The following is a 20,474-nucleotide window of genomic DNA, read 5'->3' on the forward strand; positions in this document are numbered from 1 at the left end:
AAAAAAAAAAAAAACAGCAAGCCTCACATATACATCAGTACAGGAATAATTGGGAAGAATTATGAGAAACTTGAAATGAATTTTGAGTTAAAAGTATTCTAAGAACAGAGCCCTCTAACGTGCAAAACCATTCTCTTAGAAATCACTCCCAGTGGATCAGTTTTAAAATCCCAACTAGTCTGATTTTGGGGTTTTTCATGAAAATTTATTTAGGTAAATGTCAGGTTGGTGGTAATTTGGATGCATACATTGACTTGCAAATAGAAATGCAAGTCTTCAGAACCTCCAGTGTGTAATAGAATGTACCTTTTAAAAAATTCTAAATAAGAGGCTCTTTTTGCAGAAGAATGTTGATAACTATCAACAGTATTTGCCTTCTCAGATGTTTTGTTTTACGTAATAATAGAGAAAAAAGTCTAACCCAAACTGTAAATAATTCAGTTCAGTAACTTAATTCAACTGAACAGACATTTTCCTGGGAAAGAGAATATTTTCCCTCAAATTACCTTCCATAGCAACTGAATGAACCGGAAAGGAAAAGAGGATCTACAGATTGAAAAGGGAGCCAAGGGGCGCCTGGGTGGCGCAGTCGGTTAAGCGTCCGACTTCAGCCAGGTCACGATCTCGCGGTCCGTGAGTTCGAGCCCCGCGTCAGGCTCTGGGCTGATGGCTCGGAGCCTGGAGCCTGTTTCCGATTCTGTGTCTCCCTCTCTCTCTGCCCCTCCCCCGTTCATGCTCTGTCTCTCTCTGTCCCAAAAATAAATAAAAAACGTTGAAAAAAAAAAAAAAAAAATTAAAAAAAAAAAAAAAAGAAAAGGGAGCCAAGTAGGGCTGTTGAAATGATGGTGCGTTTCTTGTACCGAAACCATCCTCATCTCCTGAAATGACTCCGTGTGCATCTTCCCGCCTGGAGCGGGAAGCCAGAGAAGCCCGTAGTTCTTCGTGCTTGCCCTGTTCGGATTCAGCGGCCTCCATTTCCTGATGTGTTCTCAGCATGGTGTTGAGAATTAGGCACCTAAAGGCCACACGTATAATTGTTAGCTTGTGTATACGGTACCTTGTATACATCACCTGGTCAATAAAATTGCAGAGACATTCCACATCCATTGTAGTTTTCAGTTGTCAAAGGAAGTGTAAGAATATTGTGCCCCTTCTGTTTACAAATTACTCCCTAATAAAGTTATGAGTGTGTGTGAGGAAAGCGTTAAAGCCCAGAGTACTGCTGGTTTCCAAGTGCCTTTCCTAACCGTTGGATTGTTCTGAAGCCTTAAGCACCTTTCTGTTTTTGAAACTCTTCCTTACCTGCAATTTTACTTTTAAAAGGAAACTTAAAAATTCAGTTAAACATGTGATCTAGAGTTTGCAAGTTTGTAATGCTTAAACCTGATACTGGAAGTAGGATTGTGTTTTCAGTATGTTAATCCTTAATGTTTCGGGGTTTTTATGTTTTTATAGTTGGTTGACCTATTGGAAATGTTTGGGAAACGTATTAACAATAAGATAATATATATTTCTATAATTCTGTTCATAATTATTACAGTTCGTTGAAAAAATTTTTAAATTCTTTTTCTTTCTTTTTAAAGTTAAAGAAAAACTTACTGCAGATCCTGACAGTGAAATTGCTACAACTAGCCTCCGGGTATCCTTGATGTGCCCTGTAAGTAACGCAGCAAGACGTTCTGGGGTGTTTCGCTTTCTATAAATTACTAATTTTCCTATAAAAGTACGTGTGGGACGAATGATATATTATGATGGAATTCTGAACTTTTGTTGTTTTTCCATTCAGGAAGTTTAATGATTAAGCATTATAATTCTAAAGAATGCAGACATTGTTTAAGCACTAACTGAACAAGAAGAGACCTAAAAGATTGTATCAAAGAGGGAAGAGAGCTTTATTTAGTAGGTTCAAAATAATCTGTCAGGGTTTTTTGCTCTAGACCATCCACAGCTAACAGTAAACGTATGTAGAGAGTTGGCTCCTTTTCTCAGAATATAAACAGTATTGAAAAGTAGTAGTAAAATTACCAGTACCTGATAATGCTGATTGATAGTTCTGGTTTAATGAGTTAGAATGTGTGAGATTCTTAATCTATAATATACTTCAGAGTTGCACAATAATTTTTGTTTTCTTGAGAGAGCCCACACACACGAGTGGGGGAGGCACAGAGGGGGGGTGAGAGGGAAAGGGAGAGGCAGGGAGAGTCTTAAGTAGGCTCCCCACCCAGTGCAGAGTCTGACATGGGACTCCATCCCACCACCCCTGGGATCATGACCTGAGACGAAACCAAGAGTCGGACGGTCTACCGACTGAATCACCCAGGCACCCCAGTTGCACGATAATTTTTATATCTCTTTACATAGAGGCTAGGGGTAGAAATCAGTCAGGAACATTCAGATTCTCCTATGTGCTTGGTACTGAGCTAATTTCGGGAGAAAATACTGAGGACTTGATAGGAAGTTGTCAGAAAGTGAAGAGTCTAGTTTGAGAGATAAAGCTAACTCGTACTTACCGCATGTAATCTTGCTAATAGAGTACCAAAGAGATGGGAGGGGTCAGGAATAGTGAATGACAGTTTCTTTAAAATCAGTACTGTTGGAGGGGACCCTTTCCAGATGTGAGGAACTTTATGAGTAAAGTCCTGGAATCAGGAGTGTAGTTTTGGGAGCAACTCATGACCAGCCACCATTGTGAGAAATGTACAATATTTTGCATGGAGAGAGAATTGTGTCACAGGGAGGGGGAGAGAAGGGAATACTTTGTTGAGTTCCTATCATATGGTCCTTAATTTAACTGTCTTAGCAAAACTTTGCAGATGAGAAAACTAAGACTAAAAGAGGTTGGCTAACCCAAATCACACAGTTAGTAGTAGAACAAGGATAAAAATTTTGATCTTCTGACATTATTCCAGTTCTCAGAACAACATGCCATAATGCCAGACTGGGCTAAAATATATCCTGGTTATAAGTCCACCTCTATCACCCTGGAAAGTGGTGTTTATAGATATCTTTCTTTCTGAATTTATTTTTTAAATTATCATTAACTTGAACTAACTTAGCTTTATTGAGAAGGATTAGAATTGCATGAAATTGGGATTGCTTAGAAATTGGGAATCTCTGGTTATTAGACCCAGAGAGAATGTCTGCAGTCTTAGGAGGGGGGGGGGAAACACAACTCATGCCCCGATGGGGAGGCAGAGGCCCTGTAGGGCTTGTGTTTGGACCCGGGACCTCCTCTTCTACTTATAAGCTGTGTGCAGACCTTGAGGCACGAGTTCTTCTGAGTATCTTCACAATACCCTTTCCTCCCTCTTGTGTTAAAATTGATACTAAATTGAAACACAGGACATTGTCATTCTGTTGGTCAAAAACAGTTGAATATTGACAGTTCTTTATGGTTTAACACTAGTATATCGAGTAAATGTTAATTGCTGGCTATATTCTAGGCATAGTCGCTATATGGGAAGGGAATTCATGTTACCTTTATTGTTTTCTTTTTAATTTGTCTGCAGCATTTAAAAAATGTTTGTTTATTTTAAGAGAGAGAGAGAGAGAGCGCGAGTGAGTGAGCAGGGGAGGGGCAGAGAGAGAGGGAGAGAGAGAATGCCAAGCAGGTGGTGCACTGTCAGCACAGAGCCCAATGCGGAGCTTGAACTCATGAACCGTGGGATCACGACCTGATCGGATACCAAGAGTCACATGCTTAACTGACTGAGCCACCCAGGTGCCCTGTATTATTTTTATGCTTTAGTAGCAGAATGTTCGGTCAGGAAGAAAGTGCTTCGATACAACTTACCTGGGGAGTTTGCTAACAGTTGCATGATGCCATTTTCTGTCTTATTTTCTTGGCATTTGTTTTTTATTCTTTTAATTTGTTTCCTTTTTTTTTTTTTTTTCTTCTAACACTGTGCCATTCTGTATGAGAACAACCAAAACAAAATACAATAGCCCAACATACTGATGGATTCTCAGATTTTCAAAATAGTGAAGGTGGTATATCAGAGTGGTTAGGATTCCTTCTGTATAAGAATAGGGAGCAGTTTCTTTTCAGTAAAGCTGACCGTGTTTAAGAACATTAACATTTCAATTTTTTAAAGAGATGAAGTAACAAGATCCTGCTTTAAGTTTATTAAATACTCTCTTTCTCTGCTGACAAGTGAAACAAGTCTGTTCCTTGGACTGTCTTTTGAGCTTAAGTATTCATCCTACCTGGTTTGTTCACTAAGAAAAGCATGAATGGGGGGCGCCTGGGTGGCGCAGTCGGTTAAGCGTCCGACTTCAGCCAGGTCACGATCTCGCGGTCTGTGAGTTCGAGCCCCGCGTCAGGCTCTGGGCTGATGGCTCGGAGCCTGGAGCCTGTTTCCGATTCTGTGTCTCCCTCTCTCTCTGCCCCTCCCCCGTTCATGCTCTGTCTCTCTCTGTCCCAAAAATAAATTAAAAAAAAAAAACAAAAAAAACGTTGAAAAAAAAGAAAAGCATGAATGGTTCTTTTCAGGCTGTGGTAGTGGTAACATGAAGTTGAAGCTAACTGTAGGATATGATGCATATTAATTAAAACACCAAACAGGTGTTTCGATCAAATGAAACGAATGACAGTCGTTTTGAGGAAGAGACAGTACTGGTATTAGTTGAAGAAAGCAGAAAAGAGCGCAGCTAGCTGGCTGTGGAACTAACACAGGATGTGGTGCAGTGGTAGGAAATAGAGAAGCACAGAATGGATCGTAGGCATTTGGAAGGATAAGAGGTGAACCCTGGGATAGGAGGCAAAAATGAGAGAAAATGATAGCTTTAAGGTAGTGGAAGAGATGTTAGTTATATTTCACAGTATGTTTATAAAATGATTCAGAGTAGACATGAATCTGGATAGTGGGGAGCACAGTCCAACGCCTCTCTCCTTGGGACCTACGAAAGGTAATTTTACAGTCATTATTGAAGGTGGGATCTGATTGAGTGTGTGTAATTATATTTCTGAACACAGTGAATTTTACACAGTTGTATTGTAGTGATAGCAGCTAGTGGTTTTCAGTCTGTCCTGCAGACATGGGCTGGGTGGCTGGGGGATAAAAAACGAAGCTGGATTTGATTTTATCTCTTAAGATTCTGACTCATATATAGCTTGGAACCACTGATTTGGGCCATTTTTTACTTACACACATTCTTTATTAATTTAGATAGATACTGATTAGACTATAGTAGAGTGAAAATCAATTTAGACACTCTGCTTAACATTTTACCCTGGTACTTATTTAAAAAAAATTTTTTTTAAATGTTTATTTCTGAGAGAGATTCAATGTTTGTTTATTTTTGAGAGAACAGGAGCAAAGAGGGGCAGAGAGAGGGAGACATAGAAACCAGATCAGGCTCCAGGCTCTGAGCTGTCAGCACAGAGCCTGACGCTTGAACAACCCAGGAACCGTGAGAGGATGGCCTGAGCCGAAGTCAGATGCTTAACCGACTGAGCCACCCAGGCACCCCGTACCCTGATACTTATTTGTAAATGTTTGTTTATTATGTTGAGAGAGCATGAGTGAGGGAAGGGGAAAGAGAGAGAATCCTAAGCAGGCTCTGTGCTGTCAGCGCAGAGCCTGACACGGGACGCAAACCCATGAACCATGAGATCATGACTGGAGCTGAAATCAGGAGTTGGACGCTCAGCTGACTGAGCCAACCACACACCCCTTACCCTGATATTGATAGCAGCATTATGTGGAAATGGCCCATGTGTCCATTGACTGATAAATGGATAAAAAAATGTGGGGTGTGTGTACACACACACACACACACACACACACACACACACACACACTGGAATATTAGTCAGCCATAAAAGGAAAGAAATCTCTCCATGTGCGATGACATGGATGGAGCTAGAGCATTAATGGTGAGCGAAGTAAGTCAGTCAGAGAAACACAAATACCATATGATCTCACTCATGTGGAATTTAAGAAACAAATGAGCAAAGGGGCAAAAAGAGGCAAACCAAGAAACAGACCCTTTTTTTCTTTTTCATGTTTTTATTTAAATTCTAGTTAGTTAATATATAGTGTAATATTGGTTTCAGGAGTAGAATTAAGTGATTCATTACTTATAATGCCAAATGCTCATCATAACAAGAGCTCTCCTTAATACCCATCACCCATTTATCCCATCCCCCATCAACCCTCAGTTCTCTATTGTGAAGAGTCTCTAATGGTTTGCTTCTCTCTTTTTTCTTTCCCATATGTTCATCTGTTTTATTTCTTAAATTCCACATATGAGTGGAATCCTATGGTATTTGTCTTTCTGACTTATTTCACTTAGCATAATATACTCTGGCTTCATCCACATCGTTACAAATGGTGAGATTTCATTCTTTTGATGGCTGAGCAATATTCCCTTGTGTATATACCACATTTCCTCTATCCATTCGTTAGTCGATGGACATTTGGGCTCTTTCCATAGTTTGGGTATTGTTGATAATGCTGCTGTAAGCATCAGGGTGCATGTACCCCTTTGAATCTGTATTTTTGTATACTTTGGGTAAATACCCAGGAGTGTAGTTGCTGGATCATAAGGTGATTCTGGTTTGAACTTTTTGAGGAACCTCCATACCATTTTCCAGAGTGGTTGCACCAGTTTGCATTCACACCAGTGTAAGAGGGTTCCTCATTCTCCACATCCTCGCTAGCATCTGTTGAGAAACAGACTTAAAAAAAAAAAAAAAAAAAAGGTTTTATTTATTTTTATTTATTTTTGAGAAAGAGAGCACAAACAGAAGAGGGGCAGAGAGAGAGGGGACAGAGGATCTGAAGCAGGGTCTGCACTGAGAGCAGTGAGCCAAGTGTGGGGCTCGAACTTACCGTGAGATCATGACTTGAGTTGAAGTCAGACACTCAACCGACTGAGCCACCCAGGTGCCCCAAGAAACAGACTCTTCATTACAGAGAACAAACTGATGGTTAACAGAAAGGAGGTGGGTGGAGGATGGGAGAAATAGGTGATGGGTATTAAGGAGTGTATTTGATACGGTGAGCACTGGGTATTGTATGAAACTGTTGAGTCACTGCATTGTATACCTGAAACTAATATTGCACTGTTAACTGGCATTTAAAACTTAAAAATTTTACAAATCAAAAAAAGTGTTGAATTGGTTGGGAACCATTTCATTCATAAAACAGCACCATCATCTGACTAAATAGAATATTTTATTTTGTTATTTTTTTTATTAGAGACATGTGCTAGTGGGGAGAGGGGCAGATGGGGAGAGAGGGAAAGAGAATCTTAAGCAGGCTCCACACTTAGTGTGGAGCCCCATGCGGGGCTCAATCCCATGACTTTGGGATCATGATCTAAGCCGAAATCAAGAGTCAGGTGGTCAACCGACTGAACCTCCCAGGTGCCCGTTATCCATCAGACATCTGACCAAATAGAATTTAACGCATTCAAAATTTCTTTTACTAACACACCATGATCAGTATTAGGAAATTGATCACATTTGGCCAGATGGTAAGAAATGCCTTTTTAACTTGGGAAATGCTCATTAACTCTTGAGAGACGGTAGAGTAGGATTAAATTTAGGATCATTAACTTCCACAGCAGTGAATGTTTTCAGTTCTGTATGTTGTGGAAATTCTAAGGCAGTGACAGGAGAAATGAAAATGGCACCGAAGAAGATAAAAAGCAAATTCTCAAAGTGTGACCCAGAGATACTTGGGGTCTCCTGAAACTTTTCGAAGAAGTTCACGAAGTCAAAGCTATCTTTATAATAATACCAGGACACAGTTTGTCCTTTTTCTGCTCTCATTCTGTCCTGAGTAGACAGTGGTGGTTAACAAGGGTCACCTGATGGTGGTGTAGTGTGTACTTGTGTATTCTTGTTTTAAAGATGTCTGCTTTAATTTCTGTAGTAACTACTGATTAATATATACATAAAAATTATTTGAGATTCTCGATTTTTAAGAGAGTAAAAGGATTCTGAGGCCAAAAGTTCAAGAACTAGTAGCCAAAAAAAACATAGTAGGCCAAGTTAGAGCATTATTTTAAAGGAATAAATTATGAAAGTTGACAATACCTACTTTATTGTAAAAGTATTCAGATAAAAAATTTTTAATTGCTTAAGTCTGTTACTCAGAAGTAACATTATTACTAATGGTATGAAATACATCTTTCTAGATTTAACTTTATTGTTCATAATCATGCATGTTTATTGGAAAAAATCGTGCTGCATGCACGGTTCTGTGCTTTACTTTTTTAAAATTAACAGTATATCTTAAAAATTAATGTGTAGATGTATCTTATTTTAGTCACTGTAGGTATTTTGTTGATTGGGTATGGTGTAAATTACTTGTTCAACCTTTTTAAAAAAAGTTATTATTTCGGTTATTTCTAGGCACTTGATTGTGTGTAAAAAAAAAAAAAAAAAAGTAATGATGAAAAATTCCTAAAGAAAACACTAGCCACTAGAATCCAGTACTTTAAGAAGAATCCAGTATTTTAAAAGAATAATATGTGATAACAAAGGGATGCCTCTTAGGAATGCAGTGGTTTGATTTTAGAAAATCTATTAAAATTATTTATATTTATAATTGAAAGGTGGGAGGGAACCCCTGTGATCATCTCATTAGGTGCTAAATCCATTCCTAACAGAACAAAAACTGTTAGCAAAATTGGGAAGGATAGATAATTAAAAACTGAGAACCGGGACCATGTATGATGTAAAAACTAGGAGGGTTCTCATGGAAGTGAAAAACATTTGGGTTTGTGTTCTAGCTCCAGCCACTGTGTCTCAGTGAGTGTGGTGTTTGTAGTCTCATGTAGCCTCAGCAACTTCATTTCAAAAGCATTAATATAGCTACTACTCTTTCTGGAATCATAGGGTTGTTATGAAAATTATGTGAAGTTTATGTAAAACTCCTTAGCACACAGTAAGATTCTACATCACTTAAGGGATAATTTGTTATTTAAAGGAAGGGAAAACATAGCGAGTATCATAAGAAGAGAAATTGCCTATTTTAGTTCTATTCTCACTTTTTTTCTGCCTTAAATAATGAGTTGTTTGTGCTACATACTTGCACGAATCATGGTAACTTCTAAGATCCCGTTTAGAATTCTAGTTAGACCTCAGATGGAGTCAGCACAGTGATCAGGAGTATAGACTCTGGAGCCAGGGCTGCTTGGTTCACATTTGGCCCTGCCACTTTCTGACTTTGCAGTGGTCGTCATTATCTACCCTCTTTGTGCCTCAGTGTTCTCAGGGGCGGATGATAATATAGATGGATCGTGTAGCACACTTGTTAGGTTTAAAAGCTCACTAGGATTAATAAATACACTCATCGTTGCACTTCGGGTGTAAGTAGAACTGTACAAACATTAGCTATGGCTGTGATGATGGCCTGGCTACATTATTTTCTTTTGAATTACAAAATAACCAAATGTTCATTTTAGGAGAAAGAAATAAGAGGTAAACCAAAAGGGAAAAAAAACCAAACAGGAACAGTCTAAAAATCCTACCCCTCAGGCAAAGTTAACGATGTAATTTTGCTGTGAATTCTTCTGGACTTTAGAGGGCATATAAAGAAGTCCTTCCTTCCTCCCTTTTCTCCCCTTTGTTCCCTTTGCCACTCTCCCCGTCTTTTTCCATTTGTTCTACCATCTGCTCAGCAAATACTGCGCATATGCTGTGTGCCAGGTACTGTGCTGAGACACTTGGATTATAGTGGTGAACAGTGACGTGGACCTTGTCCTTGTGGAGTTTAGAGTCCATAGTGGGAGAAACACATTTTCTGTCAGAATAACAGAGAGCTGGTCATAAACTGATAGGTTCTCTGTAAAGGAAATGTATTGGGAAGGTTGTTGAAAGACTCTGTCTAATCTGGGTGTGTGTCTTGATGTTGGTGTACCTCTCCCAATTGGAATAAGAATTGAACAGAGCACTGAATTATATAAAAGTATATTGGAATATCAGCACATGAGATTATACACAAGTAAAACATTTTGGTAAATAAAAAAACACATTTGCAATTCATATCACATACACGAAGCTGACTTAACGTAAAGCTTCTGTAGATAAATAACCAAAGACTAATAGCCAACCAGGAAGGAGAAAAGGTTATGTATAGACTGCTCTTGGAAACACAGATAACTCTCAGAAGTAAAAAAGAACAGGGCACCTGGCTGGGTGAGTAGATTTCAGCTCAGGTCATGATCCCAGGGTCATGGGCTCGAGCTCTGTATCGGGCTCTGCACTGAGCATGGAGCCTGCTTAAGATTCTCTCTGTCTCCTCCTGCCCCACTCGCATACTCACTCTCTCACTCTCTAAAAATAAAAAGTAAAAATAAGCTCAGCTTCACTTATAATAAGAGAAATGTAGTTCACAATTATAATGGGGTGGTTTTCACTTATCAGATTGGTAGAGATCAAAGTGAATTAATAGGACTGTGTTGACAAAGTTGAGGGGAACCAAGCTCATTAATGCACGTATATGCATAAATCAATACAGTTTGTTAGTATGACAGAAATCACAAATGCACTTTCCCTTTGGACCCAAAAATATCACTTCTGGGAATTTAGCCTATAGTTATTTATTACAGCATCATTTGTAGTGATAAAATATTAGGAACAATTTAAATGTCCATCACCAGGGGATGGTACTGGTTAAGTAAATAATGATCATTCATATCACGTACTTCACATCAATTATGTCTTCATACCATGGTAGCTTTTTATGTACTGAATATACGTGAAATAATGATTAAGTTGTATTATGTGACAGATGGCACAGAATTGTGTGTATTGCTTGCCACCATTTATGGGAAAATGTATGTTTAAAATACACACTGGGTTATACATAGAATATCTATGAAAGAGCATACAAGAGGTGGGTAATAGTGGTTCCCTCTAAACAGGGTAACAGGTGAGAAAGAGACAGGTTTTTGTTGTATATGTATTTTTCTCTGCCTCTGAATTTACGTGTTAATTATTTTCAAAAAGTGAAATGGGCTTTTATTTATTTTTTTTAAATGTTTATTTATTTTGAGAGAGAGGGAGAGAGTGCAAGCAGGGCAGGGGCAGAGAGCAAGGTAGAGAGAGAATCCCAAGCAGGCTCCACACTGTCAGTGAAGAGCCCAATGTGGTACTTGAACTGACAAACTGTGAGATCATGACCTGAGCTGAAATCAAGAGTCGGATGCTTGCTTAACCCACTGAGCCACCCAGGTGCCCCTGAAATAGTCTTTTAAAAGTCATAGGGCAGTGAGTGAACACAAATAATATATGTAGTGATCTTGATTAGAAAGAAATTCTGGTTTGAAAATCTTTTTCATTTTGATCTTCTTGTGAGATCTTTTCAGACTTTTATGACCGACTCTTGCCTTTGAGGCTTTGCTACCCTTTCTGAAAGGTTTCCCCTGTTGTCTTCCCTTTCTGTAGTTAGGGAAAATGAGGCTGACGATCCCATGCCGTGCAGTGACTTGTACACATCTACAGTGTTTTGATGCTGCCCTTTATCTGCAAATGAATGAGAAGAAGCCCACCTGGATTTGTCCTGTGTGCGACAAAAAGGCTGCCTATGAAAGTCTAATTTTAGATGGGTAAGTGTATCCCAGCATAAGTGTTAGCTGTGGAAACGTGCAGTACAGTCTCATGTAACTTGTAGTCTAGCATCATGTTATCCTTTTTATCATTGGCTTTGTTTTGCTAAATTTCATGAGGGATATTCGTCTGTTGCTTTCTTGTAATGCCTTTGTCTGGTTTTAATACTACAGTAATCCTGGCCCCATACAAATGAGTTGGGAAGTGGTGGTATTTTGTCTCCTCAAATATTTGGTAGAATCCCCCCGTGAAGATGGTTGGGACTGGGGTTTTCTTTGTGGTAAAGTTTTTCACTACAAATGCAGTTTCTTTAATATACGTGGGGTTCCTCAGGTGATCTGTTTCTTTCTGAGTGAGCTTCAGTCTGACCAGAAGGTTGTCAGTTTTACTGGAGGTTGTTAGCCTTTTGTTTTGATTGATTTTCCTCTTTTTCTATTTTATTTGTTTCTGTTCTTTGTTGTTTCCCTTTTTGTGTGTACTTTCATTTTAATTTGCTCTCTAGTTTCCTTTAGGTAGAAGCTGAGGTTTGATTTGAGTCCTTTCCTAATATAAGAAGATTAATGCTATAACATTTCCTTCAAGTACTGCTTTAGCTATATTCCACAAATTTTATTAATTTTCATATTCAGTTCAAAATACCTTCTAATTTATGTTTTTATGTTTTCTTTGTCTCATTGGTGGTTTTGTTTAGTTTCCAAATATTTGGGCGTTTTCCACATATTTTTCTGAAGATTCAGATTTCATTATGGTCATAGAACATAATTTGTATGCTGAGTTCTTTTAAATTTATTGAGACTTTTTAATGGCCCTAATGCTCCTTTCCCCACCCCATGACATTTTTTCTTGATAATAAGCTTATGAATTATTTTTTGTATAATAACCTTTATATTTGCTCATGTCTGTTTTGTATGTTATGCTGGAGGTTGCTCTTTACTACCAGTCCTGGCTGGGAGGCTCCAGGTATCTATTTAGTCAACTGGTTTCTTAGATGATATTCAGTAAACCCCTTAAAGATCTAAAACCTAGGAGGGGAAGGGGGGGTGTGTGTGTAAGAGCTGTTGTGAAGTGTGAAGTATTGAAACACCAAAACAAACAAAAAGGTCAGATAGCATCACTTTTGTCTCCAAGGCGGTATGTGTTACTTAGCTCACCTTTGAACAAAGCCATGGATTACATTTATGCACTTCTTAATTGGTTTATAGGCTTTTCATGGAAATTCTCAATGACTGTTCTGATGTGGATGAGATCAAATTCCAAGAAGATGGCACTTGGTGTCCAATGAGACCGAAGAAAGAAGCTATGAAAGTGTCCAGCCAGCCGTGTACAAAGATAGAAAGTATGTGCAGATAGCCACGGAGAGCAAAGCAATGAGACCCCTGCACCGTTGTCTTTATCGTTACTTTGGCCACTAGACCTGCATTTGGAGCTTTGTTTGTGAACTATATCTTTTGATCGTCTGTTACATACGTAATTGCCCTCAAGCGGTTTTTAGTCTTACCTTAAGAAATTTGGTAAAGTGTATGTCACCTTATAATTAGCTTTTTCGTAGTATATTTGTCATATATAAAGTAAATGAAATAATCACCCCAAGTCATTTTAATATAATGTGTTTGTTACAGAGTGAAAAGTTATAAATGACATTTTTATGGATAGCTTTCGGAATTTTTTTTGAAACTTTTGGGGGAAACCCCAAGTTTAGGTGTCCTTAGGCCACATAATCCATCAATGGAAGGTAGACGCAGGTGCTCACAGGTTAGTTGCTAACGAAGTGAACAGACTGTTTCCATTTCTTTGTGGGAAGAAATTTGACCGTTGCCTTTACCTAGGATGTATGCTTAACCTTCAACTCCCTATATCTGCCCACACTGAGTGGGGAAACTAAGGGACAGTTATAATAATTGAACCCATAGGTGAACTGAATGTCTCTTCTTATCTGACCATGTCCACTCACTGCATTTGAGTTTTGTGTTGATTATATTTGACATTCTAACAATATAATGAATAGTGAGTATTCAGAGTAAAAAGTAAAAGTCACTATTTTATGTCACTATTAGTCATTCTTTTGGGGCACCTGGGTAGCTCAGTTGGTAAAACATGGGACTCTTGATCTTAGAGTCATGAGTTTAAGCCCCCATTGGGCATGGAGCCTATTTAAAAAAAAAAGAAATCATTCTCCTTGATTGTTACCGAACCTGTAGGTAGAATGATCAAGGTTTCCCTCATCTTTGAGAAGAATAGTGATTTAGTTGAGTAGTTGCTGCTGCTTTTCCACTATCAGCCAGCCTTAGTTTTCTGTTAAACAGATTATAGGGCATAATGTAATTTCTGTGAAATGGTGAGTTAACATATGGTAGGTATATGTGGGCAGAAAGGAGAACCTAAGTGATCAGTAGATGGTTGATAAGAAGAGCTTCAAATATCTGAATAACTTAAATGAGAGGTTTGGAGTTTTTTCAGTTCATCGAGGTGAACATTTTTATCCAGTTTTGGCTTACAGAGAGGGGCCTATACATGCTTTGACATGGGTACTGCTTTGCTGTAATGGAAGTGCCTGATTCTGACTCAACACTGCCACACGTCTATGAGAATACACAGCTAGTGAAGCCACATACTTTTGTCTGTGACTGGAGATTGGACCCCTAACCCCAGGCTGTCTGTAAAATGATTGCTTACCTGGGGAGACAGCTTGGGCAGCAGGATCTGAACAGATTTTTTGGCAGTACTGGGGAGATAGCTAAGAGCATGCTGTCCAAAGGAGGTTTTGACTGTCTGGCAGGGCATAGAGCTCACCTTTTCTCCCAGGTGAGCAGTCATTTTATAGATAGATGCCCAGAGTTAAGGAGTTAGTCTCCATCCATAGAGCAGAGTATGTGGCTTTTTACTGGCTGTATATTCTCCTGGATGTGTATTGCACCTTTGATTTTTTTTTTTTTTCTTTTCCTTCTCTTCCCTACATCAGGTTCAAGTGTCCTCAGTAAGCCTTGTTCAGTGACTGTAGCCAATGAGACAAGCAAGAAGAAAGTGGATGTTATTGACTTGACTATAGAAAGCTCTTCTGATGAAGAGGAAGACCCTCCTGCCAAAAGGAAATGCATCTTTATGTCAGAAACACAAAGCAGCCCAACCAAAGGGTTTGTTAATTTATAGTTCACTATTGTTTATTACACTTGGAACTAACTGTTCTTGGTATAGGTTTGTAAATGTCTCTTTGAGAGTTGCATAACCGTAGAAGGCTCTTTTAATTTGCCTTTGTTCAGTTGAAATCTTTTCAAGAGAGCACATTGTTTAAAGGAAAGAAAATTTTGATGAAATTATTTACATCTTTGGGAAGTGAGAGTTCAGGTCTTCTCATGTCTAAGTATTTATTTCATATTTGATCCTTTTTGTCATTTTCTTGAACCAATTTGTAAGGAGTATATTTGGCGTCACAGAACAACATGAGGAAGCCTGGTGTAAAATGGAGTGTGGAATTGGGAATCTAACAAGTGTGGATTCCGATTTTGACACCATTGCATACTCGTCCTGTGATCTTGGATGAAATACTTGTTTGAGCCTCTTTTTTGTGTTCTGTAAAATGGGGTTAAATGATGCCTACCTCATAAAATTATTTTCAGGTTTCAGTAAGATAAGGAAAGAGTTAAATTGATTGCCTTCCCTTTTCATCCTCTCCAGGGCAAACTATGGGCAAGTAAATGCATTCTAGCATGTAGTTTTTATGATTCATCTGGTAGAAGCTGTTACTGTCCTGTATAGTGACAGGTCTGAATACTTAGCAATAGGTGCTTCTAAAAAATTTTGGAACCTGCAAGAAAGTAACAGAGGGTTCCCTTGACATTCCTTGAACATATTGTTTCAGACTTGGGTGTGCCAGTCTTGTCCTTTGGGCCTCTCAGTGCACTTACTTTTTCTAATGGCTTTATTGGGTCGTTACTTATATACCATAAAAGTGTCCCGTCTTAACTATTAAGTTGCCCAGTTCATTGATTTCTAATAAATTCAGTTGTCCAGTCATCATCATAATTCCGTTGTAGAATATTTCCAACACCTAGTTAACTTCTCTCTTGTTCATTTGCAGTTAATCCCCATTCATACCCCTAAACTAGGCAATTGTTGATCTTCTTTCCATCTGTATGAATTTGCCTGTTCTAGACATGTTATATAAATGGACTTCTCTGCATTTTGCTTTAAAAAGTCTGTGAGTTGCAGCTACCCAGCTCGTTCCATGAAATCAACATAATTCCTAGTACCCAAATGAGATTTGTACATTAACAACCGTACAGAATGAAGCTGGCTCATATTAGAAAACTCCATGAGAGTTCTCAGTTCAATCTTAGGAAATCATTTAATTGTATATTCAAACAATATCCATCCTTAGGACAAAGTAGGGTACCTTCAGGAATGCTTTATTATTAGGAAATACATTGATAAAATGAATCTTGTCATAAGGATGACTGTGAAGTCATCTTAGTGGATTCTGGAAAGGTATTTAGTTCATCAGTAGCCATTCCTGATAGGAACTCTTTGAAATGTTAGAATTCACAATGGTTTGAAAGGTTTACCACTCTGGAGCTGATTTATTCTTAGGCTACGTTAATGAAAGAAGCATAGTGTCCAGGATATATACCCATGCTAGTTTTATTCTGTTTATGTCTAAGTTATTTTCACTTAATACCATCTTAGTCCGTGTTGATCATCAGGAGATGAGAACAGGCTGGTAAATTGTGCAGATTGTAACATGATGGATGGATGGGTCTACGGACCGAAGTTGTTAAACCAGGACAAGAGAATATGTGAATGTGCGAATATCTTGTAATTCTTAAAAGAGAATCGTTGATGAAGAGGATTAAGTTTATTCTTTGTTACAATATTTGGGAGATCTAAGTCCATTGGAGGAAAAGATAACATGGAAAGACTTTCCATAGGAGCTGAACACTAGGAAAGTTGATGTTTTATACTAAAATCACCTCTTCTGTGTCGAGGTAGAGTGGATGCCACCTGTCCCAGCGGGTGTCATGGATCCAGACTTATGCTGTGATTAGGTCACCTCTGTAATCCTTTCCAAGTCTTAATGCTTTTCTGGTTTTGTTCCTGGTCTTCCTTTCCATATTCTGTCTTGTGGCTCAGCATCCAACATTTTCATGGTTTTCCATTGCTGTAGAAGTTTATCATATGACTTCTTGGCCAGTGATAGTAAGCAAATGAGAAAGAATAGAGAATAAGAAAGCAGGAAAAACTTGCCTTCAGTTAAATCCCAGAGGTGTGAGCAGTTATTTTTTAGGAGGTACTGTTTTAGTAAAAATTACTCTTAAGAACAATTTCACAGTGCATCAAGAAGTAGAATGCATTCCACCTAGACATAACCTGTGTTAACATTTTGACGGGAATCCTTTTAGCCTCTCTCCTTATGTACCTACTGTAGTCCTTAAATGCATCATACAGTACCAATCAGAAGAGACCGACACCTTAACCTAAGACATAGAGAAACCTCTGATATTTTTGTACATGGAAAGATAATTTTAAATATCGTATCCCTACCACATTCTCTGAGCCAATGAATGATTGCTTTGTCATTAATAAGGTATTCTAAAGACAGAAATGGACAAGAATAGAGATAAATATGTATTTCTGTGGATTAAGACTCATTAGCAATTGGTAGCAAAATTGAGTCTTTTTTATGCTTGTATGATAAATTGGGAACATACAGGGAATTTCAGGTTTACGGATAAATATTCAAGGTATTGAACTGTTAACTCATTTTCAGACATCTAAATGTGGGCCAACTATGATGAATTCCATGATCCAGTGCACATTGTAGAATACTATTTGCTGTCCAGCAGTGTTCCAGCAGTTTATCTTTGTGCTGTGATGTTATAGGTAAAGCTACAAAAATTTCAAGCAGATACATACACAGGCATATGTATACATTAGGCATATGTACCTAATGTATACATATGCCTGTGTATGTATTTGCCAATTCCATGAGGAGGCAGTAACATGTTACAAACTTTAAATTTTTCTTATTACTTTATAGCATCACATTTTTATACCCACAGTTCCGTCAGATATAGCCATTTACATTTCTCCATGGTCTCTGTTATTCCATTTTTATAAATGCATCTATTTTTTGCATAGACAGTAGAATCCTTTACCTTTCTGAATGTTGTCTTTGTGAATATTCTGATTAAAACCATAATCTGCTACCAGTACAGAATTTGATAATGGTAACAAATGGCTAATTTACCCATTCTATAAAAATTGAATTTGTGTTAATGGTTACAAAGTTCAGCTAATAGAAATTAATCTACATTAGTTTTTCAGATGTTTGCTGAGGTTTTAGATGTTGATCTAATAATTTGTACCTTCATTGGATTTTGACATTTTCACATATTGTGACAGTCAGCGTTTTGTATTGGAGAAACAAGGAGTAGTTACTTAATCATTTAAAGTTTCATGTTATGAGGTCAGAACCTATGCAATAATTAGATGTTACTGTGATGATAGTGAGTTGGGACACTGACTTGACTGTACAGGTGTAAGTAATGGGGCTTGGAGGAAAGGAGTTTTGTTATTGTCGCCTATAAATCTGATTCAAGTTCAGGGTTTAGTTCAGGGTCAAGACAAAAGACACTTTCAGTATGAGATATGAAAGAAAGAGAAGGGGGAGCAGGAGGAAGGTAGGCACAGACATGCGTGTGTGTGTGGGGGGGGGTGTGGGTGTCTGTCTTCAAAAGCTTATCTCTTACATTTAAAAAATACGATTAAGATATTAATACTATGAGATAGAATAATCAGAGCCACTCTTTTAATCCCCTCCTCAGCATGAGCACGCCAGTCTCTTTCCTTTTTACCCCCTCTGCCCCCTGTTTCAGATACGTATTCCCATGTTGATGGTAGGATCATGTGTAATTTGAAAACGCTTTTGGTGATTACTTGTTGTACTTTTCATCCCTGTAGAGCACCACTGTTTTCAAACTTCTAGGAAAAGATGTGTTTTAATACAACATAACTTATTTGATCTCATCCCCAGTTTGTTCTTTCCCCCTCCAGAGAATCTGCCTTTTCTAGTATTGTTCACCTCCTGCTTGTGATTTTAGGTCTCTAGGTAACAGTGGAGACCAGGAAGCCTTCTGATTCTAAGTTAGGCAGGTTGCTGTTTGGATGATGACTTCCATCTTCATCTACCTCTGGAAAATGTGTTTGAAATGCCAGGCTTCTGTTAATTGTCTCAAGCGTATTGTTCCCGGTGGATCCACTTTTAAGACTTCGGAACTCTGACCTGTGTTATTTATTCATTATTCTGAGAATAACACAGTTGTCAACATAGCCATATATGTACTCTGAAGATGCCTTCCTTTTCCACATTTCCAGTGACATCCATATTTTTGACAGAGAGTGTAGAGTAAGAGCTGGATAAGATCCTCGTGTCATCATGCAAACTGGTTTTAGAATGACTCCAGTGCCTAAATAGGTTGTGATTATTTAAATGGTTTGAGGTTTAAATTGAGGTCATGAAATATTTTGTCAGTTGTTTAGGGTATGAAAAGTGTCATGAAACCATGTCATCAATTCTTACCGTTCGTATTTAGTAATCTGAGCAGTGACAAGAAGAGTTCCAGCCAAAGGAAAGGACGCCTAGAGGTCCTCACGGTCCTCTTGGTCTAGCTTTGTGACCATGGTCCTAAGTTTCTGTTGGCTTCGTTTTTGTAATGGTCCCTCCCAGCTACATAATTCTGTGCCTCTCTCATGAAGCTTATAGTAAGTAGTTCATTGGCAGTGCTTTGGGATGCCAGCATTAATGTCCCTATGTCTCTGTCCCCTCTCCTTTTTTTTTTTTTTTTTTTAGTTAATAACAAAGTTGTATTTTTCAAAATGTACAGTTGGTGGAACCTATTTATACCTCTTTACTAGCAGCAAGGCATCTCCACCCTTGGTGTTTCTGGTGTAAATCACTTGAACTCTATGTTTTGAAAACAGTTTAATGAGTCCTTTACTAAGGAGCTCCTGAAGGGGGCTGCCCTGGCCAGGGAATTGCAAATCTTCAATTTCTTAGAGACAACCGCTGGGGTTAGAGATGGGAACTTCCTTGCAGAGTTTGTCACGTGTGGCCTTGTCAAACAAGACCAGGTTAGTGATCTGAGATCCCAAACTTTGCCTTTGGACTATTTCTTTTTTGGTCTTGCCCCCAGATTGGTTCAGTGGGTCTTTTGCCTTTCTTGTCTGATTTGCCTGCCTGTTTTTCTTCTTGTCGTCCTTGGGTGGCATCAGGAAGCTCAGAGAGTAGCTGCTACCACTGCAGCCTCACCAGGATGATGGCCAGAAGGGATGGCCACCATCAGCCATAGGGTCCATCACATTGCTTATACTGTCTTGTAAGGTTCTAATTGTTTAACCTGGGCTAAGAGAAAATGAAAGCTCAATAGGAAGAATGCAAAATCATCTCTTTATTCCTGAGCATTAGAAAAAATATGATTAACTAAACTGCTTCTTGAAATTATAAAGCTGTAATTGTGTGTGTGTGTGTGTGTGTGTGTGTGTGTATCAATCAGTTAATGTATTTTTAAAGTGTATTTAATTTGTATTCTTAGTAGCATGATTAGTTAATTTCAAAGTCTATAAACCCTCTTAGAGTACATGATATCATAGTAACTTAACATTTTTATTTCTGGATGTTTTATATTAAGTCTTGAGAAATCATCTTACTCTAATTTCTGATTGCTGCCTATCGGCAGGTTGGCTGGCGTTAGGATTGGCAATGTTGCCTCAGGTGATTCTCAGATAAGATTGCTAGTAATTAACACAGTTCAAGTTAGAATGGAAGAAACTCTGGTTGAACTGTATATAATAAATAGCTTTACTTATAAAGGTGCCGTGATTTAAATCCAATCTTAGGAGGCCTCAGTTTATTTCT

The 20,474-nt window shown here is 38.4% G+C and overlaps 1 protein-coding gene and 1 pseudogene across 10 annotated transcripts in view; one reads left to right on the forward strand and one right to left on the reverse strand.

The window, feature by feature from the left end:
- The window catches only part of PIAS2 (protein inhibitor of activated STAT 2), a 101,570-nt gene that overhangs the window by 68,241 nt on the left and 12,855 nt on the right, over positions 1 to 20,474 (forward strand). For all 10 annotated transcript variants that reach the window (XM_058692193.1, XM_058692187.1, XM_058692188.1 and 7 more), the window contains 4 exons: positions 1,584 to 1,657; positions 11,405 to 11,565; positions 12,769 to 12,902; positions 14,526 to 14,697. In XM_058692193.1, the coding sequence (XP_058548176.1) occupies positions 1,584 to 1,657; positions 11,405 to 11,565; positions 12,769 to 12,902; positions 14,526 to 14,697 (541 nt within the window). The remainder of the gene's footprint in view (positions 1 to 1,583; positions 1,658 to 11,404; positions 11,566 to 12,768; positions 12,903 to 14,525; positions 14,698 to 20,474) is intronic.
- On the reverse strand, positions 19,454 to 19,898 carry LOC131489826 (small ribosomal subunit protein eS25-like; annotated as a pseudogene).

This window comes from Neofelis nebulosa, chromosome 11 (assembly GCF_028018385.1).
Source record: "Neofelis nebulosa isolate mNeoNeb1 chromosome 11, mNeoNeb1.pri, whole genome shotgun sequence".
Lineage (NCBI taxonomy): Eukaryota > Metazoa > Chordata > Mammalia > Carnivora > Felidae > Neofelis > Neofelis nebulosa.